The sequence below is a fragment of the Neoarius graeffei genome, chromosome 9 (genome assembly GCF_027579695.1).
Source record: "Neoarius graeffei isolate fNeoGra1 chromosome 9, fNeoGra1.pri, whole genome shotgun sequence".
Lineage (NCBI taxonomy): Eukaryota > Metazoa > Chordata > Actinopteri > Siluriformes > Ariidae > Neoarius > Neoarius graeffei.
In genome coordinates, this window is record NC_083577.1 from 49,628,899 (window position 1) to 49,653,122 (window position 24,224).

Consider the following 24,224-nt stretch of genomic DNA (forward strand, 5'->3'; position numbering starts at 1 on the left):
TGGAGTGTATCTGTGTGTGTGCGCGCCTGTGACTAAGAGCCTGTTGGATTAGCATGAGGAAGTGGGGGGGGATTTCCTCATGCAGCTTTTGCCTTCCTGCTGATCCTTCAGAGCATGATAATCATCTCAATGATGATCACTCAGCTTTTCTAATCTGATTCTGTTATCAGTCCCAAACAAAGCTGGGCGACTGTCCATAACTGAGCACCTGAATGAGTGCAGATCTTTGAACTTTAATATGTATTGTTTTACTGTATATCTTCAGTGGGTTTTAGATCTCAGCTGGTCTGGTCACTGGTTTATAAACTGAAGGATCTCATGGATTACCTTTTGTTTCATCAGAAACTTCATGCAGGTTGTTTTCCTCAACTGTCAAAACTATTTTTTTCTTCTCTGTCAGTCATCCAAATGTCTTGGTTGGATCACTCCTGGGATACAGAATGTGATTCTCTTTTAAAGACTGCAAAACAGCACATTCACAGAAATAACTTGATTCAGAGCTTATATATGCATAAAGCGTGCGTGTGTGTGTGCTTGCACTTTCCCTCCATGTAGGATTAATGCTTGTTGATAATGGTAGGTGGATTTGCAGTTAACACTAGCTAGTAATTAGTGAGTAAACATTTAATATGAAAGGCTCGGACAGAAAATTGATAAATTGCTGATTAGCATAATCTCTAAGAAATATTAGCCTTCTCTCTCTCTGTTCCCTGAATTAAAAAGACCGAGGTAGCATAGCGCTAAACTCTTAAGCAAACTCTAACTTGTCACTCTTTCCCTGATGATTTATTCAGTTCTACTGTTTATCTATCTGTTAATTAATCAGGAGCGTCCATCTTGTTGCCCATACAGATGAGACAGAAGTGCTAAACAAAAGTCTGGATTTAAACTTCTCCCTTCATGTTGCACAGTACTCTCTCTTTTAGTTCAAGTCCAGCTGGAAGCTCTGTGACCCGACCTGTCGACTGCTTACAACCCCATACTGATCCTTACCCTGGCGATTCTGCTCCAATTCACACCCCCTGTTCCCGCTATTGTCACTAGTGCGAGTCTCGCCCAGTATGTAAATGCTGGAGAGTTTCCAACCATTCAGTAGAACCGATGAAGCTCTTATGATTTAAAACAGAAATCCAGACAGCAGGACACGTGCCATTTCTACTCGCTCACCTTGAGTGTGAAAGGATGAAAAGTTGTTTACATGTTTGATTCCACTGCTTTGTGCTAGTCAGTGTGGGTGGAATACAAAGCGAAACGCTGCAGTGTCTGTCTCTGTGAAGAATCCAGGTTACCAAGGTCATCCTGCTTTTCTGTTATGTTGAATGCATTATTAGGCATTATCTTTGTATAAAGGGCTGACTTGTTGTAGGGAAAAAAGCACTCTGCTTCACCGTAGGGATTTTAGAACTTCTGTTAACCTGCCAATTCTAAAGCTCAGTTGAAGCTTGTGCCATATGAAATGATAATGTTTATCTGTAAAGAATCATCTTGGTTTTATTGTCTGTAGAGGACTGTGAAACATAACAGCTGTGTATTTTATCTGTTTGTTAATTCCCTCACATAGAGCCACTTGAGCCTACTAATGATTAGGCTAGCTATTAACCACATGCAGTGCTACAGCATTTGAAAGTATTAAGCCTAGCAGATAGAAGCCATCAATCTGATTGCTGAATGGGTTGTGATTAGGAATGATTATAGCAGTAAGAGGCACGTATCAGAGTTGAGTACTGTTGGTGGCGAGGGCTTGTCTTCTGTATCAATTCTCATGTACTTGGAGGCTTTCAAGTCTCTCTTCTCTGGCCCTGCCAGTGTGTCAAATCCCCTCAGGATACTGGCCAGAGGGAACATCTCGGCATAAATTGCCTTAATAACATCTCTGCAAGGCGGCACGGTGGTGTAGTGGTTGGTGCTGGTGCCTCACAGCAAGAAGGTCCAGGTTCGACCCCCATGGCCGGCGAGGGCCTTTCTGTGCAGAGTTTGCATGTTCTCTCCGTGTCCGCGTGGGTTTCCTCCGGGTGCTCCGGTTTCCCCCGCAGTCCAAAGACATGCAGGTTAGGTTAACTGGTGACTCTAAATTGACCGTAGGTGTGAGTGTGAATGGTTGTCTGTGTCTGTGTCAGCCCTGTGATGACCTGGCGACTTGTCCAGGGTGTACCCCGCCTTTCGCCCATAGTCAGCTGGGATAGGCTCCAGCTTGCCTGCAACCCTGTAGAAGGATAAAGCGGCTAGAGATAATGAGATGAGAATGAGATGAACATCTCTGCACGTTTGACACCAGGAATAATAATATTATTATTATTATTATTATTATTATTATTGTTGTTGCCAGGCAAAACAAACCTCGCCCGGTAGCACTTGTGATGAATATGAATTGAATATGAAGCAAGATATCACAAAAAAATAGGTACCCTATGGGAACATGTGGCTACTGCTTATAAATAAAATTTTCTGATCCCATGTCCATACAGTAAATAGAGCATGCATATATATATATATATATATATATATATATATATATATATATATATATATATATATATACCCACACACACAATGGTGCTTGAAAGTTTGTGAACCCTTTAGATTTTTTTATATTTCTGCATAAATATGACCTAAAACATCATCAGATTTTCACACAAGTCCTAAAAGTAGATAAAGAGAACCCACTTAAATAAATGAGACAAAAATATTATACTTGGTCATTTATTTATTGACTGTGATGACCTGGCGACTTGTCCAGGGTGTACCCCGCCTTTCGCCCGTAGTCAGCTGGGATAGGCTCCAGCTTGCCTGCGACCCTGTAGAAGGATAAAGCGGCTAGAGATAATGAGATTTATTTATTGAGGAAAATGATCCAATATTACATATCTGTGAGTGGCAAAAGTATGTGAACCTCTAGGATTAGCAGTTAATTAGAAGGTGAAATTAGTCAGGTGTTTTCAATCAATAGGATGACAATCATGTGTGAGTGGCCACCCTGTTTTATGTAAAGAACAGGGATCTATCAAAGTCTGATCTTCACAACACATGTTTGTGGAAAGTGTATCATGACACGAACAAAGGAGATTTCTGGGGACCTCAGAAAAAGCATTATTGATGCTCATCAGGCTGGAAAAGGTTACAAAACCATCTCTAAAGAGTTTGGACTCCACCAATCCACAGTCAGACAGATTGTGTACAAGTAGAGGAAATTTAAGACCATTGTTACCCTCCCCAGGAGTGGTCGACCAACAAAGATCACTCCAAGAGCAAGGCGTGTAATAGTCGGTGAGGTCACAAAGGACCCCAGGGTAACTTCTAAGCAACTGAAGGCCTCTCTCATATTGGCTCAAGTTAATGGTCATGAGTCCACCATCAGAAGAACACTGAACAACAATGGTGTGCATGGCAGGGTTGCAAGGAGAAAGCCACTGCTCTCCAAAAAGAGCATTGCTGCTCATCTGCAGTTTTTAAAGATCACATGGACAAGCCAGAAGGCTATTGGAAAAATGTTTTGTGGATGGATGAGACCAAAATAGAACTTTTTGGTTTAAATGAAGTGTTATGTTTGGAGAAAGGAAAACACTGCATTCCAGCATAAGAACCTTATCCCATCTGTGAAACATGGTGGTGGTAGTATCACGGTTTGGGCCTGTTTTGCTGCATCTGGGCCAGGACAGCTTGCCATCATTGATGGAACAATGAATTTTGAATCATCCCAGTAAATTCTAAAGGAAAATGTCAGGACATCTGTCCATGAACTGAATCTCAAGAGACATTGGGTCATGCAGTAAGACAACAACCCTCAGCACACAAGTCGTTCTACCAAAGAATAGTTAAAGAAGAATAAAGTTAATGTTTTGGAATGGCCAAGTCAAAGTCCTGACCTTAATCCAATCAAAATGTTGTGGAAGGACCTGAAGCGAGCAGTTCATGTGAGGAAACCCACCAAGATCCCAGAGTTGAAGCTGTTCTGTATGGAGGAATGGGCTAAAATTCCTCCAAGCCGGTGTGCAGGACTGATCAACAGTTACCGGAAACATTTAGTTGCAGTTATTGCTGCACAAGGGGGTCACACCAGATACTGAAAGCAAAGGTTCACATACTTTTGCCACTCACAGATATGTAATATTGGATCATTTTCCTCAATACATAAATGACCAAGTATAATATTTTTGTCTCATTTGTTTAATTGGGTTCTCTTTATCTACTTTTAGGACTTGTGTGAAAATCTGATGATGTTTTAGGTCATATTTATGCAGAAATATCGAAAATTCTAAAGGGTTCACAAACTTTCAAGCACCACTGTATGTATATATAACACACACACACACTATGAGGCAGTAGCCACAAAAATGAAGCGTAATCCAAAAATGAACAATTTAAAAATCTCAGAAGTAAAATATACCAAGTGTCTGTACTTTTATATTATTCTACTCTTGCCTCTTACGGTTTTGAAACTGAAACCTCCAAACCGAGGCTGACTGAAATACACACACTGTCGCCATGACCAAAACTCTTATTTCCCGGAAATGGCCCTGCGCTAGAGCTCAGTGGAACACGCTTTCCCTCTGTAATAAGCATAAACATGTCTGAAAGCGATTTCTATAGTCTAGTCCATTTATTTCGAATGGTAAACCGAATTGTATACACTCACTACTAGCCATTTTAATCAGAACATGTGTATGTGCATGCACGACTGTTACACGCTTACATTCTTGCAGCACGATGACGTAGTGGCTAGCACCTCTATGAGACAGTAGCCGCAACAAAAACGATTTTGACCTTTTTGGTGGCCTTAACTGGATGACCCTCAAAATGTTGGCGGTTCTATTTGAGACCAATGCCCATCTATCCTAAAAGTTTCATGAAGATTGATCCAGCCGTTTTCCCGTAATATCGTTAAGCAAGCAAGCAAACAAAGAAGCCCAACCGAAAACAATACCTCGCCCCGCTTACTCCGTAGTGGGCGAGGTAATTTATTTATATCCTTTATTTATCCAGGAATTGTCCCATTGAGATACAAGATCTCTTCCACGCTGCAGAAAATGATCTCTTGTTGAGAGAAAATATATTTAATATGGGTGAATTTATCTATTATTTCTTATTAGAAGTTTACTAGAACTCAAATATAAGATTATTTAGCTTACTTTGAGACACTTTTTTACTAATTTCAAGCCTTAAATTTTCTTATTCTATTGGCAGATAATTTTGCTTCTTTCTAGAATTGAATGCTTAAAATGAGCAAAATTATCTGCCAATAGAATAAGAAAATTTAAGGCTTGAAATTAGTAAAAGTGTCTCAAAGTAAGCTAAATCTTATATTTGAGTTCTAGTAAACTTCTAATTAGAAATAATAGATAAATTCACCGGGGCGGCACGGTGGTGTAGTGGTTAGCACTGTCGCCTCACAGCAAGAAGGTCCGGGTTCGAGCCCCGTGGCCGGCGAGGGCCTTTCTCTGTGGAGTTTGCATGTTCTCCCCGTGTCCGCGTGGGTTTCCTCCGGGTGCTCCGGTTTCCCCCACAGTCCAAAGACATGCAGGTTAGGTTAACTGGTGACTCTAAATTGACCGTAGGTGTGAGTGTGAATGGTTGTCTGTGTCTATGTGTCAGCCCTGTGATGACCTGGCGACTTGTCCAGGGTGTACCCCGCCTTTCGCCCGTAGTCAGCTGGGATAGGCTCCAGCTTGCCTGCGACCCTGTAGAACAGGATAAAGCGGCTAGAGATAATGAGATGAGATAAATTCACCCATATTAAATATATTTTCTCTCAACAAGAGATCATTTTTTTTGCAGTGCAGGGAGTCCTGGCTAAGATGGCGCACAGATACTAACATAAATTGCATGCATGCATGCATGCATGCATACATACATACATACATACATACATAAAATCAACACAATATTAAGAACGTGAGAAATGGAGTTGTCACAGTCAGCAGTCACATCAGGTAAAACAGCTGCATGTTTCCTGTAGGGCGGATTTTAACATTCCTTTGAAGGCATTTACAGTGGGAAGTGCTTCTAATGTAATGATAACCTGCATCTCATTCCATATTGATGGTGCATAAAAGGAGAAGGCAGTTTTTCCAAGCTCTGACTACCATTGGGACATCCAAGAGCATCCAATTTGCTGCTCGCCTAGTATTGTAGGTGCCTGTGTGGCAAGTTAAAAGTCTTGAGATAGACTGGCAGTTTACCTAGCAATGCCTTGAGAGTAAGAATCAACAAGTGCCATTTTCGCCTCTGATATAGAGAGGGCCAACCTAAAGGTTCATATACAGTGCAGTGATGTGTTCGTGAACCTGCATTTGTTACAAAACGTATTGCAGCATGATGCAGAGAATCCAGCTTTTTAAGCATGGAAGAGGCTGCGTGCGCGTGTGTGTAATTACATCACCAAAGTCTAATACAGATAAAAAGGAGCTTTGCACTATTCTCTTTCTAGCCTCAAATGGAAAGCATTTTTTAAAACAAAAAAAAAAGACCCAGTTTAGGCCTAAGCTTTCTCAACAGATTGTCAATATGCACATCAAAAGTCAACTTATCAAGCCATACACCCAGGTATTTGTAAAAAGCAACTCTTTCAAGACATGTACCGTCTAATGTCGCGATAGTGGAAATTGGAGCAGCTGCTGTAGCTCGAAAGCGAGTAAAGGTCATATATATGGTTGTCTTTGAATTAAGGACCAGTTTTAATTTGAGCAGGGAGTGCTGCAATGTTTGAAATGCACCCTGCAAGAGTTTTATGGCCTGATCTAAGGAGGATGCCACTGTATAGACAACCATGTCATCCGCATATAAGTGGAAAAGGGCTGGACTTATTCCACTACCTAGGTCATTTATAAAGAGAGAAAATAAAATAGGGGCCAAAATAGAACCTTGGGGAACACCTTTATTTAGAGGAAGAGAGGCTGAAGTATAGTTTTCCACTGATGCACACGGAGTTCTACCAGATAGGTAGTTTTTAAACCAATTCAGAGCCATTTCACTAAGGCCTATGCAGTCAAGTCTCTGTAGTATTAGTTTATGATCCACAGAGTCAAATGCTTCAGACAGATCAACAAACAATGCTGCACAGTGTTTTTTACTGTCTAAAAATCTGATGATATCATTTGTAACTAGCGGAGCCGCTGTTGTAGTACCGTGGCCTGATCTGAAACCTGACTGAGACTCACTGAGAATATTCCTATCAGTCAAAAACCTTTTGAGCTGCTCATTTACAAGGGATTCAAAAACTTTGGCCATAACTGACAATCTAGAAATGGGACGATAATTATTCAAATCAGAAGGGTCACCACCCTTTAATAGCGGGAGACCCATAGCCAATTTCCATGAATTGGGTATTTTATTGGAGTGGAGATTGAGATTGAAGATAGAGGTGATTGGCTCTGCAATAATACCTGCAGCAGTTTTAAAGAAAAATGGTTGTATCTTTTCTGGGCCCGGAGATGATTTTTTTTTTTTTTTTTTTTTTTTTTTTTTTAATATCCAAGTTCAATAAAGCTTTTCGAACTTGAGAGGTCAGAATGGGTGCAAAAGTAAACTGTTGATCAGGGTCACATGGAGTAGGGTTCAACTCTCACTCTACCGCATGCGCCCCTGTATAGCTGGAGTCAAAGATTGAGCCAGCAGAAATAAAATGATTATTAAAACTGTGTGCAATATCAAGTCCACCCTTAACTTCATTTTGATTCACCCTTAAGAGATCAGGAAGACAGTTTGGTGTAATAGTACCTAAGGAAGATTTGACTAGTTTCCAGAACTTAGCAGGGTTATTCAAGTTTTCATTCATCATATTAAGATAGTAGTCGCATTTTGAATTTTTAACTAATTTAGTACATTTATTCCTTAAAGTTCTATAAAGAGTCCAGTCTAATGGAAGGTTCGATTTCTTTGCTTTTGCCCAAGCGGCATTTCTTTGTCGTATAAGAGTAGAGATGGAGTCATTAAACTAAGGATTGTTTTTACCACTTATCCTAAATTTCCTAAAAGGGGCATGTTTATCACACATAGCCAAGAAGGTAGATTTGAAATAACCCCATGCTAAGTTAACATCAGTCCTTTGTGAGACAATGTTCAGATCACTATTATACACATCATGTAAGAAGGCATGTTCATCAAAGTGTTTGAATTGTCTTTTTATAAATAAAACGTGGTTTGCCTTTAGAGATCTTACAGTTTCTTACAACCCCGATTCCAAAAAAGTTGGGACAAAGTACAAATTGTAAATAAAAACAGAATGCAATGATGTGGAAGTTTCAAAATTCCACATTTTATTCAGAATAAAACATAAATGACATATCAAATGTTTAAACTGAGAAAATGTATCATTTAAAGAGAAATTAGGTGATTTTCATGACAACATATCTCAAAAAAGTTGGGACAAGGCCATGTTTACCACTGTGAGACATCCCCCTTTACTCTTTACAACAGTCTGTAAACGTCTGGGGACTGAGGAGACAAGTTGCTCAAGTTTAGGGATAGGAATGTTAACCCATTCTTGTCTAATGTAGGATTCTAGTTGCTCAACTGTCTTAGGTCTTTTTTTGTCGTATCTTCCGTTTTATTATGCACCAAATGTTTTCTATGGGTGAAAGATCTGGACTGCAGGCTGGCCAGTTCAGTACCCAGACCCTTCTTCTACGCAGCCATGATGCTGTAATTGATGCAGTATGTGGTTTGGCATTGTCATGTTGGAAAATGCAAGGTCTTCCCTGAAAGAGACGTCGTCTGGATGGGAGCATATGTTGCTCTAGAACCTGGATATACCTTTCAGCATTGATGGTGTCTTTCCAGATGCGTAAGCTGCCCATGCCACACACACTAATGCAACCCCATACCATCAGAGAGATGCAGGCTTCTGAACTGAGCGCTGATAACAACTCGGGTCGTCCTTCTCCTCTTTAGTCCGAATGACACGGCGTCCCTGATTTCCATAAAGAACTTCAAATTTTGATTCGTCTGACCACAGAACAATTTTCCACTTTGCCACAATCCATTTTAAATGAGCCTTGTGCCAGAGAAGACATCTGCGCTTCTGGATCATGTTTAGATACGGCTTCTTCTTTGAACTATAGAGTTTTAGCTGGCAACGGCGGATGGCACGGTGAATTGTGTTCACAGATAATGTTCTCTGGAAATATTCCTGAGCCCATTTTGTGATTTCCAATACAGAAGCATGCCTGTATGTGATGCAGTGCTGTCTAAGGGCCCGAAGATCACGGGCACCCAGTATGGTCTTCTGGCCTTGACCCTTACGCACAGAGATTCTTCCAGATTCTCTGAATCTTTTGATGATATTGTGCACTGTGGAGGATGCTATGTTCAAACTCTTTGCAATTTTACACTGTCGAACTCCTTTCTGATATTGCTCCACTATTTGTCGGCGCAAAATTAGGGGGATTGGTGATCCTCTTCCCATCTTTACTTCTGAGAGCCGCTGCCACTCCAAGATGCTCTTTTTATACCCAGTCATGTTAATGACCTATTGCCAATTGACCTAATGAGTTGCAATTTGGTCCCCCAGCTGTTCCTTTTTTGTACCTTTAACTTTTCCAGCCTCTTATTGCCCCTGTCCCAACTTTTTTGAGATGTGTTGCCGTCATGAAATTTCAAATGAGCCAATATTTGGCATGAAATTTCAAAATGTCTCACTTTCGACATTTGATATGTTGTCTATGTTCTATTGTGAGTACAATATCAGTTTTTGAGATTTGTAAATTATTGCATTCCGTTTTTATTTACAATTTGTACTTTGTCCCAACTTTTTTGGAATCGGGGTTGTACACAGACAACTGCACAGTGATCGTTAACATCGTTACAGAAGGTTCCAACTGCAGAGAATCTGTGGGACGCATTTATTAAAATAATGTCTATAAGTGTGGACTTCTCTGGATCTTTTTGATTTAACTGTGTTGGTGAGTTAACTAGCTGCACCAAACAAAGAGAGTCACAGGTATCTTTAAATGAATTTAATGACAAGTCCGATTGCCAGTCCCAGTTTAGGTCTCCAAGTAAAATCATCTCAGACTTGGTCCAGTTGTGGAGAAGGTCCGAGAGTAGAGCTGTGGCTTCACTTGGGGCAGAGGGTGGCTGATAACATCCAACCACAGTAATGTCTGAACCTTTTAGGAGGGATAATTTTAATAAAAGCTCTAGACACTTCCGTTTTGTTATAGACTGGATGCAAGTAGAGTTTAAATGATTTTTTTTTTTTTTTACATAAATTGCAACCCCTCCTCCCTTTCCTGCACGGTCTGTTGTAAAGATGTTGTATCCTTCTATGTTAATCATGTCATTTGTGATTTGACTTTTTAAGGCATGTCTTAGAAAGGACAATGATGTCAGAGTCCGTTGGGTCAGCCCATATTCTAATAGAGTCCATCTTTTTGATCAGGCTACGTACGTTAAGATGAAAGAAACGTAGACCACTTTTGGTTTTAAACTCCTCTGGTGTTTGAAGCGGTGTCAACTCTGACCCTGGATTAGGTTGCACATCACCAGATAAGAGTAATATTAAGAGAGTCAACAATCTCTGCTTAGAAACATTACATGATGAATCTAACATTTGGTGTGTTGAAACCAAGCAGGATTTCTCACGGAACATGAGGTAATTATGCAAAGCTAGAAGGCTCTGGAGTCGAGGCAAGTCTCTGGGCAGGTTAGGTGATAAGTTCATGTCCTGTGCCAAATGGAGTGGTGGTTGTATAGGTTGTACAGCAGCCATGGTGCAAGTGCATCCATGTGCAGTGTCCAGCAGGCTAAGCACATTGTTAGATGTACTCACCCAGGAATGGTCACTTGCCCCCGAGTCCCACACAGTCAATAAACAAAGTAAAGTCAAAAGGAACACCATTGTCCACAGCTCTCAACACTTATCAATGTAGGGTGTGGTGTGAGAAGATGGTTCCAGCAGACAATACAGGCCTCAGGATGGTAAAGATGGCTCCAGCAGACGATATAGGCCTCAGGATGGTGAAGATGGTTCCAACAGATAATACAGGCCTCAGGATGGTGACGATGGCTCCAGCAGATAATACAGGCCTCAGGATGGTAAAAATGGCTCAAGTAAACAACACAGGCCTCAGGATGGTGAAGATGGCTCAAGCAGACGACACAGGCCTCAGGATGGTGAAGATGGCTCTAGCAGACGATACAGGCCTCAGGATGGTGAAGATGGCTCCAGCTGAGTCAAAAGTCAGTGTAGCTGAGTTGCTGCTGCAGTTCCAGGCCAAGAGCAGGCCACACTGCAGCAGGAGATGTCTTGCTGCACTGCTTCCTAAGTTTCAAATGTTCCGGAGTTCTGATCGACCAGAAGTTTAAAAATATCAGCTACTTTTATTTAAAATGAGTCCTTAGTAGAGAGTAAAAAGATACAAGACGGTCCAAATCAAGTTAAAAAGACTAAAAATATCAAATGACAGACACTGAAGAAAGAGTAATAATGGGCGGCACGGTGGTGTAGTGGTTAGCACTGTTGCCTCACAGCAAGAAGGTGCTGGGTTCGAGCCCAGTGGCTGACAGGGGCCTTTCTGTGCGGAGTTTGCATGTTCTCCCCGTGTCCGCGTGGGTTTCCTCCGGGTGCTCTGGTTTCCCCCACAGTCCAAAGACATGCAGGTTAGGTTAACTGGTGACTCTAAATTGACCGTAGGTGTGAATGTGAGTGTGAATGGTTGTCTGTGTCTATGTGTCAGCCCTGTGATGACCTGGCGACTTGTCCAGGGTGTACCCCGCCTTTCGCCCGTAGTCAGCTGGGATAGGCTCCAGCTTGCCTGCGACCCTGTAGAAGGATAAAGCGGCTAGAGATAATGAGATGAGATAATAATAATAATAATAATAATAGTTACATTTCTATAGTGGCCTTCACAATCCCAAGGTCGCTTTACAGGAGGGATGGGGTGGGGGGGGAAGACTAAGCAGTAAGAGAGGAATAGAAATGTTCATGGAAGAAATAAGCCTTCAAAGCGATCAGAGGAAAGGAATAAAACATAATAGCAATTTAACTGCCGTGTGAGTGACAGGTGGGAAAATAATTGCTGTGCCATGAATTACTAGGGAGAAAGTGAGAGACCAGAGAGATCTATATGTTCTTAGGCCACATCCACACGACAACGGCAACGTGATGTTATTTAAAAAAAATATCGCCTCCAAATGGGCAACGATCAGTAGAAATCAGGTCCATATGGCAACGCAACGCTTGCTGAAAACGATGCAATACACATGCCACACCTCTAGGGGCGCTGTAAGACGGTCCCTTCGGACACACCAGAACAACCCATACGAAAAAGAACAGTAAAGAACTTATAAGAGAGTTTACCACTGTCTTAGTAGTAAATCCTTATAAATATAAATAAATATATATGCCATGTATGATTTACTCCTGAAAGTGGCCCATTTTGCATTTTCCTCATACAAATTTTTTATGAAAATCTAGTATGTATGAAGTGAACATTGTGCATGGTTTTTACAGATAATGTGTATGATGAATTACACTGTCTTTGTATGCTTCATGTAATGTTTGTAGTTTTAAATTATATTTTACAGTTTAAAATGTACATGCCTTTTATATATATAAAAGGCATATACATTTTAAACTGTAAAATATAATTTAAAACTACAAACATTACATGAAGCATACAAAGACAGTGTAATTCATCATACACATTATCTGTAAAAACCATGCACAATGTTCACTTCATACATACTAGATTTTCATAAAAAATTTGTATGAGGAAAATGCAAAATGGGCCACTTTCAGGAGTAAATCATACATGGCATATATATTTATTTATAAATCATTATAAGGATTTATCCTTATATTTATAAGGATTTACTACTAAGACAGTGGTAAACTCTTATAAGTTCTTTACTGTTCTTTTTCGTATGGGAATAGAAGTAAGGACGCATGCGCATAAACTATTATGCGCGAGACTTCATATTAGCCACAAAGTCAGGAAAATCTGTTCGTAAAATTACATTATAATGACCAAATACAATGAAAAGTATTTTTCCAGTCTCACCTGTGAAAGGTAATCCCATGTGATCTCATTTGGACGGTAAACCTGTTGGTACAGTTAAACGCAGCTAATCTTTATTCTCCGCTTTGACCTTTCCAATATGGCGGCGAGGATGACGTATGATTCTACGCGGAAGGCGGCGTCTTTAATGGTCCGGAATAAATTGAATACTACACGTTGATGGATTAATTTGCTGTTTCTCACCTGTGAAAGGTAATCCCATGTGATCTCCTTTGGACGGTAAACCTGTTGGTACAGTTAAACGCAGCTAATCTTTATTCTCCGCTTTGACCTTTCCAAAATGGCGACGAGGATGACGTACGCGGAAGGCGGCGTCTTTAATTGTCCGGAATAAATTGAATGATACACGTTGATGGATTAATTTGCTTTTCTACGCCCTTTTTTGAGGAATGTATTGTAGGACTTAAACCATCATCTGAAGAGGTGAGCTCGCTCCTTTTTTCCCCTTATTTTTGCTGGCGGGATTGACTCTGCCCTAAGGGCTATTCTCTCTCTCTCACTTTGCACCAGGCATTACACAATAAATATTCACAGTGAAAATATTTTGTAAGCGCGTTTCATGAACCAAGTTATAGGATTTCTTGACAACTCGCATCGCATCGCAATGAGATCATTGGCACTACTGGTGTTAAGAATCAGACCATTTTATAAATGAATATTTTGCTGTAGAGCTGCAGTGTTTGTACAATTGCATGTTTTTGCTTCACTATTACTGTCACTATTCTGCTTCTTGCCTTACTACTGTGAACTAACACTGAACATAATAATAATAATAATAATAATAATATCCAAGCTCGTGTTTCACTCTCACTAGTGCTCTGTAAGGCTTTTTCCTGGTGATATTCGTTACACTTCTACCTGGCGTGAAGCACTCACAGTCATGTGGTTGTGACGTCATCGTAAACAAATCCGTTTTACTCATCCAGACGACTTCACAACGGCAACGTTGCCAGATCTTTCCACTCTGGAACCCGTTCTCAAAAAGATTGCGTTTTGGGCACCCAAAACGCCGGTGCCGTGTGGACGCCAGGCCTAAACGATAAGCAATTGTATCGGAGTCACCCGAATCCGCTGCCGTGTGGACAGGGCCATAGTGGGGACCATTCCTGACAGAAAGGTTCATCTGTTGCGTTTTTGAAGTGCACTGATTTCCATTAGCACTTGAGGGATGATTGTTGACCGCTTCTGGGCTGTTTGGGCTTCTGTGAACATCTGACTGGATTACTTGAGTGTGAGTGGGGCGATATGCTTGCTCATTAGCATTCGCTCTGACCATCCTGCTGCTAATGTTGCCTCTCTCCGTTTTAAATTGATGAGACCAGGGCAGGCGTGTGGCTCAGATAAAACAGCTAGGTAAACATAACTCCATTAACCTGCTGCTACAATCCAGCGCTGTCGAACGGCTAGTGACACCTGATTAATGAGCAGGCGTTTGCAGAGAAGCTCCTCTGTGTCGTTCTGCCTGTCTTCACTCCCTATCGGGGCACAAACTGTCTCTGTGTCCTCTTTTGCTTGCTGATATGCACTGTGCTGCAAACCCAGATCATATCATTTGCTCAGAATGGGCGCAGTAACTGACCCAGCATGGATTTCACCTTCCACCATCGATCAGAGTGCTCTCTTCAGGGGCAATTGATCAACCTGTTATCTAGTTTCACAAAGCTGTCAAATTAAAACTCGCTCCTCTATTGAATTAAGAGGTGTGCTCTCTCTCTCTCGTGCTAGGAGTCTGAGAGTTTGAACTGTTCTGTGATTATATTTAGTCCAGATCTTTATCACGACAGAAGCAGAAACTGCAAGGTGCTCAGTGCATTTGTGTCTCTGGACCTGTTTGCATACTCTGCAGACACGCTGTAAGCTTATTCTCAATAAGGCAGAGGCTTGGCAGCAGTCCTTCTATCTTCTTTTTAATTTAGTTTTTGTTCAAATATTTAAATAACAGACCTAATAGCTTTCAATTAGAATGTGCATTATTTCTGTACGAGCGCCTTTGTAATTACACTCTTGAGTTACTCTCATAATGCAGGCTTCACCTCTCAGGAGTAGTCTGTGAATATAACAGCCATTGTCCTGTATTCATTATTAGCTTCTTACTGTTATTTATAGCTTCCGTAGTGGACATGCCATAAACTCCAAAAGAATAAATATTCTTTTTGGAGTTTTCTGAATTTCTTTTCTCCTTCTGCTTTCGTCTGGCTGATTCACTGTTCCCTGAGTTACATTAGAAGTAAGTGACTGCATTTCCATGGAAGAATCACAGTTAATAATATTCCATATTATCTACGTGCTTTACTCCAACCACATAAATAGAAGTGACTTCTTTCATGGTCATTTAGGTGAGGTTTTTGTTTTATTTTTTCGTCTAAGTGACTATAGTCCAAATCGCATCTAGGTGGTATTTTTAGTTAGTTTCTATACATTTGCTGGCAGGTCTGATTTTTGATGGATTTTTTTTTCCTGTGTTTTGTTGTGTTTAAGTGTGAGGTGAAGTATGTAATAAAGTTTGAAGTCACTGAAGCATTAATAGCTCCTTTTAAACCTTAAAGGGGATACGCAGATCCTTTTAATTTTTAAATACATTTCTGAGTGGATAGTATCTCCATCCTTGACTCTTGTATGCGGCATAAATGGGAATAAAAAAAAATTAAATTTTATATATTATGAGTTAAAATCAACCGCAAAGTTGGCATTTGAGCTGCCCCGCTGAGCCAGCCAGCCCTGAGTGCGTGACTTCACAGCGGTAACCAGTTTTAAAGCCGAGGCCTTTGACAGCTATAGACCAAAGTCATATAAATAAAAATTTATGGTGAAAGTAAGAAATACCGTTACCGACTTGCTCAACTAAGACTGATTTGACTTCACTGATTGTGGGTTGACTCTCATTAAATTCCAAGATGGCGCCGCGGACGGCTGCCTCGGGACTTCGCGCTCTCGTACTTTCTATGTTTTGTGTAATTGTTGTGTTAATTCTTCTCCATGCTTTCACGGAAAGCTGCCGCGCTGAGGTTTTTTAAATGTTTCCACATAGTGCTCCTGATAGGAGCATAATGCGGAGGGGTTTTTTTTCCCCCCCCTCATCTCGCATTTCTCTGCCTCTTCTCCCCTGAGCTTTCCTGCTTCTGCTCTGCTGTCTTGTCTTGTCTGAGACCCCCTTTCTGCATTGTTCTTCAAATCAAAATTCATGGATTTGATAAACTGGTCTCTTCACGCAATTGACACGATCTTCTCGACGAGAAGCCTGGGTTCGGGGGAACCAGCCTGTCCTGCCGGAACGTTCGCAGCTGGATATACGATGGATGCGTGGGAGAGGTGGCGTGTCGTGTGCCTGGCGGTTCTTTCTGTGGAGGACATTGAGGATATTTACCTATTTGGAACCATGATCACAGGACTTTTGCTGATTGGACTAGGCATTGCCCTGGTGTATTGAGGAAATCAGAAAATAGTGACAGCTGTTCAAAGCCCCATAAAGCTGCCCGACATGATTGAAGCGGTGGGCAGAGCTGTCGGCACTCAGACTGTGGCTATTCAGAACTTGAGCCGCACTGTGGATTCCATCTTGGAGAAGTTGATGGCTTTGCAGAGAGAAATGGATTTTAGTGACCAGAATGGATGAGTGGGGTAGTCTGCCACGTCTACCCATTTCAAGCCTAAACAAATTCCAATCTTATCTTCGGCTCTCTCAGCCAGCACTGCCTTGGTTAAAGTCGTTGCTGGAGCAACAATCTTCCCCTGAAGATCACTGCAGTTAGACTCACTCTCTGTATTCCCTATTATTCCCTACTATTGCACCATTCCGCTTGTTTGTTTGTTTGTTTGTTTGTTTGTTTGTTTGTTTGTTTGTTTGTTTGTTTTGTGTATACGCTTTTATCCGTGTTGTACTATGAAAGCTAAGTAGTACCGGAGTCAAATTCCTCGTGCGTGTTTGCATACCTGGCAATAAAAGTGATTCTGATTAAAACAGGATAGGTGTTGTAACTTATGCAACATACCGTACATGTACATGCATGCATTTTCACTGATAAAACGTAAAAGGCTCATTAAATAATCAGATGAACTGAGACGATCACATTCTGAAGCAAATTAAATCTTATACCAGTAACTTAAACACACAATACAAGTTACATGTATTAATCTAAATGCAGATAAACAATGAGTGGTGTTTTATATCCAAATGAGTCAGAGCTTACCCGTCTGTTCTCGCTTCTTGAAGGCCAACCTTGTGCCAGATTTGTTTTGAAACAATCAGACTTTCAGTTGTTCATTCAGTTCTCCGTTCATTCGCTTCTTCCACATAAGGGCGAGATATTGCTGCTGAGACGAGCAGATCCAGTGGAGAAATCAGACGGCTGGTCCACTTGTCCTCCGTTTTCTCCATACTGTGTATTCCACCATTACTGCTCGGCTCAGACAATTACTAAAACCCGGGACGGGATGTCACCGGTTTTAGCAACAACCGCGGGGGAGGTCACTGCCCGAGCGATATGTCCCGTCCCAGGTTTTGGCAACAACCCTGAGCTCACACTCTGGGAGAACTGGTGCAACTGAACTTGCTTTCCTTTTCTTGTAGTTTTCTTTTCCTTTAATTGTTGGTACTGCACCCTCTTTCAATACAGGCTTATAGCCAACGCTCCAACAGATCAGAGGTCTCGTACGAGTCTTCAATAAAATGTGCAGCGCAGAGGAGAGACCACTTCGTAGGCACCCAATGTGCCCATGAACTTCTCGCAAAACGCGCCCAAATCTTTGCAGTTTGAACATTCTTGGGCCATGAATGCATCGCAAATCCACCTTCTGTCGTGTTGCTGCACCGGCCAGCAACACATCTTCGTGGCATGACGATAAATTAGCTCAAAATGGAGGATCGAAGTTGCAGTCAGCTCTGTGTTTTAGTATAGCGGAAATGGCGATGAGACCGATAGACTTCCTGCTGTGACGTTACGGATGTCAAGGCCATTCACTCAGACCACTACCTATATGAATCACTTTAATCATAATTATTATATTAGATTTATTGTTAACGCTTAAAACTGTTCTTGTGCCATTCTTGAGGTCTGAAGGCATTTATAAACAAAAAGTGAGACCATGATCCTGCGTATATGCTTTAAGCTTATAGTTAAGCTATTAACAATAGGTTGTATACTATGAGTGAGTAATTACATTGTGAAAATTATCTGAACAGTACAAATGTTTTGCACAATATTAATTTACTCATTGACAGTGAGAGAGCACCGAAATAAAGCTTGTGCTGCCATGAATGAGTCAGTCTGTGTGAATTGAAGTCTGACCAGCGCAATAAATAAAGATAATGGCTCAATTTCTACAAGGATTCATTTTCATGGTTCAGCGATGGACTCGGTTTATATGAAGTGTATTTGAAGGAGTTTTGCTCAAAACTCCGAAACATACTTCTGAGATCCGTACGCTCCATTCAGAAAAACAAAGTAAGACCACAAAAACTATGAAAGTGAAAAAAGTCATTAAAAAAACAGCTTTAAGGAGTTTAGAAATCATAGACACATGTCAACGGATTGGCCAGATTATGCCACTAGCAGTCTATGGCACAAACTCGATTTAAAAATCCTCGCTGTTTTCTCTGCTTTCTCCTCTCACTACTACCTCACCTCTAAAACTATATGAGGTCGGATTTTCTCTGACCTCTTTCAGTAGTCTGGGTGTGTTTGTGTCTGATAGATGCATTTTGACAGCGTAGTAATAAAATAAGCTGTGCCCCAGTACATATTGACAACATGGTGCATCACTCATGTCTAATGCCCTACTTACTTCATAAACTACAAGTAATGGTTGTATTTAAAATCCTTAATACTCCGTGTAATGCAGTAAAGATCATTGGGTTTTTTTTAAATCTTTTCATGAAATTTATTTGAAGTGTTTATTTAAGGATTCATTTTTCTTGAATCTTCAAATGCTTTAGTGTCCCAAAGAGATTTTTTTTTAATTATTATTATTCCCACCCCAAGACTTTAATAGCCTTCTTTATTATCAATGCTGTTGCAGTTTATGTCAGGGATGTCTTTCATTTCTGTGGGAAAAAAAGACAAAAGGAATAAAAGCTTTCATCAGCAAAAAGAAAAACACAAAATATTTTATATGGAGCACATTAGATCATTCATCTGAATTTCCTAAAATGAGATGCCTTTTTGTTTTGTCTGCATTTTGACTCTCTCTCTGTTTTTTTTTTTTTTTTTTTTTTTTCTCCTCTCTCAGAGCTTTCCTGGATGAATTGGTGTCTTACAGGTTCCTGCCTCTTCAGTCTGTTCCTCATTCTTTTCTTCAGGGAATCATATGATCGTCTCTATCTGGATGTTTTTGTATCAGTCTGATTTGACTGTATTGTCAGGAAAAAGACTGAACTCTGCTGGCACCTACTTGCACAAAGAAGGCAGGAAGTGCATCACTTTTCTCTCACTTCAATGAGAAAGCTACATGTTTCCTCGTTGGCGGTGCTTTTGGACAGCATTGTAAGCAAGAAAAGAAGCCAGCACCTTACCCATGATGGTAGTAATGTAGGGTGGGTTTTTTTGTTTGTTTGTTTTTTGTTTTTTAATATGATGTGTACTTGATATATTGGTCATTTTAAATGCTCCTTTACTTGAGCTAATGGTGATGTGTTGATGTACATTTGCTACATGAGTGCTGATACTAATAAGAGTTTAAGATTGTCTCCTGCAGGGTCTACAGTAGTGAGATATGTGATGGATCTTTTAGGGATAATTATAGTCTTGCTCCGTCATCTGCTGATGAAAGGCCTCTTAGTAGTTTGGTGTTGCTCCTAACCATGACACAAACAGTGAAGGAAGTAGTACTGTAAATGACCTGTGACAGTGGCCTACATGCTCCTCTCTGCCTTCTCATTTTATCTCTTCATACCTTATTATTATGCAAATGATTATTCCTGCTTCTCGTTCGCATCCTTTGAGGTTGAAGCTGCCTCTCAGTTTCAAAGCCAGAGATTGGGGAAGGATCCTTATGGGTAGCTCAGTGGGAGGCATGGTCTCGAAGTTTCTTTCAGGTCTTTCTTTGGATCGTGTGGCTTCTGTCCCAGAACAGATTTACACATGTGCAGGAAGTGCCATCTTCTTCATGAGCATAAAGCTTTCATTTTACAGCTTCTACATGCACAGTGTAGGCATCAACTGTATGGATGTTCACGGAGTCGTGTTTTTTGTGTCTGTGGTTGTTTTTGTTTTTTTAGTTTTTATGAATTGTCATTGGTGCATATTAAACCAAGCATGTGCTGAAGGTTTCTTTATTTATTGAGGGGTAGAAATACTAACAGATGTGACCGTTTTAATGGATTATGTCTGTTTAAGTACTTGATGTTAGTCATTGCCATAAAAATAAGAAGGGATGCTATATTTTAAATTCAGACCTGTGGCTAACAGCAAATAATGCAGTGTGGACCTTTCTCATCATTTTTGTATAATGCTGACTCCTGTTAACTTTGTCATCATTCGTAAGCCTTTATGTACCATCTCTTTGTGTAGCAGTTCATCTTATTAGTGATGTGAAGATTATAGCGGACGGTGTATCAGACTCTGTGTTGTTGCGAGTCCACTCGCTGCCTTGACTTTTTCTATCATTTTTCCCACTATGAGCCCTTGCTTTGAGAGAGATCTTCAGGGGATTTTTTTTTGTAGCTTTCTGTAAGGTGTAATCTGGTTAAATAAGTCCCATGGCTTCAGATTAAAGAGCATCTCCAAAGAAGGACAAAACAAATTGTCTAACGGAGGAGATACAATAACTAACTCCAGAAAATCTTGAGAAGGGCCTGGGGATTTTGAGGGCTTAAACAAGGACTTAAAGCACTGTTTTACTTTAAGTCATTGAAAGAAATTGTAGCTGACAACTCAGTGGCCATGAGGTTAAATAACGTTTGTTTTTTGTTCTCTGACTTTTTTTTTTTTTTATTTAAATCCTTACCCTATGCCTACTCAGTGGTGCCACACAGGATTATGGTAAGGCATGGCTCTGCACCTCCTTTCCTGCATGTGATTTTTCTGTCTTTTTCTATACTAAAGGGTTGTCTTAACCCACAGTGAAAGGTAGCCTTAATTAACAATGGCCTGTGCAATTTATTTCCCCTCTTTCCCTGAAGTCTTTTAGGGTTCTCCCCCCAGCAGAACTGCATTTGAGACACATCCAGTATCCATGTACTGTTTCTCATTTTAATGTTAATCAGAGGGATTTTTAGAGATCAGGATGTTCTTGTCTTTTGTTCCAGATTCTGTAGATGTATGTGATTTCCAGCACCTTATTAAAATGCATTTTTGAAAAAAAAGAAGCCTCATTTTCTCCTCCATGGTATTGACACAGTGATGTGTGTAGAAGGAAATGTTAAGAGTTTCTCAGGCTGATAAGGAAAAAGTTGTCTGATATATGTATACCGAAATGACAACACGCATCATAAAAGCCCACAGGCTGCTTGGTCACATCTAATAAATGACCAAGTTCCCTGAAGTGAAACTCTGTGGTGAATATTTGTATAAGCTCACTGTACTGGTCATGGAGTTCATCTAAGCTCCTCCTCCACCCACTACAGGATGGAGATATCAGGGATGACCTCAGGATTGTGTTGTACACTCTGGAGACAGTGAGCAAGCTGAAGTAGTTTTGCACAACATCGTGGGCACCAGGGCGGCACGGTGGTGTAGTGGTTAGCGCTGTCGCCTCACAGCAAGAAGGTCCTGGGTTCGAGCCCCGGGGCCGGCGAGGGCCTTTCTGTGTGGAGTTTGCATGTTCTCCCCGTGTCTGCGTGGGTTTCCTCCAGGTGCTCCGGTTTCCCCCACAGTCTAAAGACATGCAGGTTAGGTTAACTGGTGACTCTAAATTGACCGTAGGTGTGAATGTGAGTGTGAATGGTTGTCTGTGTCTATGTGTCAGCCCTGTGATGACCTGGCGACTTGTCCAGGGTGTACCCCGCCTTTCGCCCGTAGTCAGCTGGGATAGGCTCCAGCTTGCCTGCGACCTTGTAGAAGGATAAAGCGGCTAGAGATAATGAGATGAGATCCTGGGCACCATCCAGTAGAGCTGGGATTAATGTGATTTTTTTTTTTTAAACAACTCTCATTCCTTGTGTAGGTACTTTTCTCATGAAGGCATAGGAGCAGAACATGAAGACATTATTATTGTTGTTGTTACTACAACATTGTCCATCCATTATCCGTAACCGCTTATCCTGTGCAGGGTTGCAGGCAAGCTGGAGCCTATCCCAGCTGACTATGGGCAAGAGGTGGGGTACACCCTGGACAAGTCACTGGATCATCACAGGGCCCATTTATATTGTACCTTTCAATAAGCTGAAGCACAGAATTATCATATAAAATTACAAAATATGAAATATCTCAAGGTGAGTGATGCAGCAGGTAGCATTGCTGTCTGATGGCTTCAAGGTGCCCAGTTCAGTCCTGAGCTTTGGTTACCACCTGTATGAAAAGAAAGCACAACTTTATTCATCACACACTTGTGAAGTTTCCTCTCTGCATTTAATCCATCTGAAGCAGTGAACACACACGCATGCGCGCACACACACACATTCAGAGCAGTGGGTAGCCATGCTAACAGCACCCGGGGAGCAATTGGGAGTTAGGTGCCTCGCTCAAGGGCACCTCATATTAACCTAACCGCATGTCTTTAAACTGTGGGGGAAACCCACGCAGACATGGGGAGAACATGTAAACTTCACACAGAAAGGCCCTCGCTGGCCGCTGGGTTCAAACCCAGAACCTTCTTGCTGTGAGGCGACAGCGCTAACCGCTACACCACCGTGCCGCCCATGAACGTCTGCATATTTTCTCCATGACTGTGTGGGTTTCCTCTGGGTTCTCCTGTTTGCTCCCACTGTTCAAAAACATGCCAGTAGGTGACATGTCTATTCAAAATGGCTTATTCTTGCTGCAGACCAAGTACAACCCTTCATGACAACAGTATTCCCTAATGGCAGTGGCCTCTTTCAGTGGGATAATGCACCCTGCCACACTAAAAATCATTCAGAAACATGACAGAGGGATGTTGACTTGGCCTCAATTCCCCAGATCTCAATCCAATTGAGCATCTGTGGGATGTACAGGACAAAAAAAATCCAATCTATGGAGGCCCCACCTTGCAACTTACAGGACTTAAAGGATCTGCTGCTTAGGTCTTGATGCCAGATACCATAGCACACCTTTAGAGGCCTTGTGGAGTCCATGCCTCAGCATGTCAGAGATGTTTTGGTGGCACAAGGGGGACATGCACAATATTCAACAGGTGGTTTTAATGTTCTGGATGATCAGTATATACTTGAGTACTGGAACACACTGTGGATAAGTTTGACTTGTTCTTCATACTGGTACTAAGGTGTAAAAAACAGATTTTTGTAATTGTGATTCTAAGGTGAAGCAAATCTACCAAGGAACTCTGTGAAATACTTTCTAATGGCTTACATTTTCCAACATACAGAGTCAGTCAGGTTCAATGCCCGAACTGATAATCACATCATTGGTTTTTCATTGGCTAATCAGACACAAGGAACACCACCACTCTTGCCAGAGCAGTTGGGTGCCTTGCTCAAGGGCACTTAAGCCAGTCCTGCTGGTCCAGGGAATTGAACCAGCAACCTTTTGGCCTTAAAGCTGTTTCTCTAACCATTAGGCCATGGCTTCCCCTGCAGCCATACAGAGATGCAGGTTATTCAGCAGCTATAACATCACTGAAATATTTTCTCAGTAGGGTTACGTTACACAGCACTAGAAATGCTTGGCTTTGTATGTAAAATAAATAAATTATACTTGTTGGTAATGGGGCAGCACAGTGGTTAGCACTGTCACCTCACAGCAAGAAGGTCCTGGGTTTGAGCCCAGCAGTCGACGAAGACCTTTCTGTGTGGGTTTCCTCCAGGTGCTCCGGTTTCCCCCACAGTCCAAAGACATGCAGGTTTGGCTAATCGGTGGCTCTAAATTGACCGTAGGTGTGAATGAGTGTGTGAATGGTTGTTTGTCTCTGTGTCAGCCCTGCGATGATCTGGTGACTTGTCCAGGGTGTACCCTGCCTCTCACACACAGTCAGCTGGGATAGGCTCCAGCTTGCCTGCGGCCCTGTAGAACAGGATAAGCGGCTACAGACAATGGATGGATGTTGGTAATGGCAGCCAACTGGTCAGTGTCTCAACAAAGCTGGGGAAGGTAATCCCAGTTTAACACACGGGCGATT

General features: G+C 41.4%; 1 protein-coding gene across 1 annotated transcript in view; it reads left to right on the forward strand.

Moving 5' to 3' along the window:
• The window catches only part of slc49a4 (solute carrier family 49 member 4), a 106,011-nt gene extending 84,717 nt beyond the window's left edge, over positions 1 to 21,294 (forward strand). The window contains exon 9 of the mRNA XM_060928743.1: positions 19,242 to 21,294. Coding sequence (XP_060784726.1) covers positions 19,242 to 19,357 — 116 coding nt within the window. The 3' untranslated portion in view covers positions 19,358 to 21,294. The remainder of the gene's footprint in view (positions 1 to 19,241) is intronic.
• Positions 21,295 to 24,224: the final 2,930 nt, after the last annotated feature.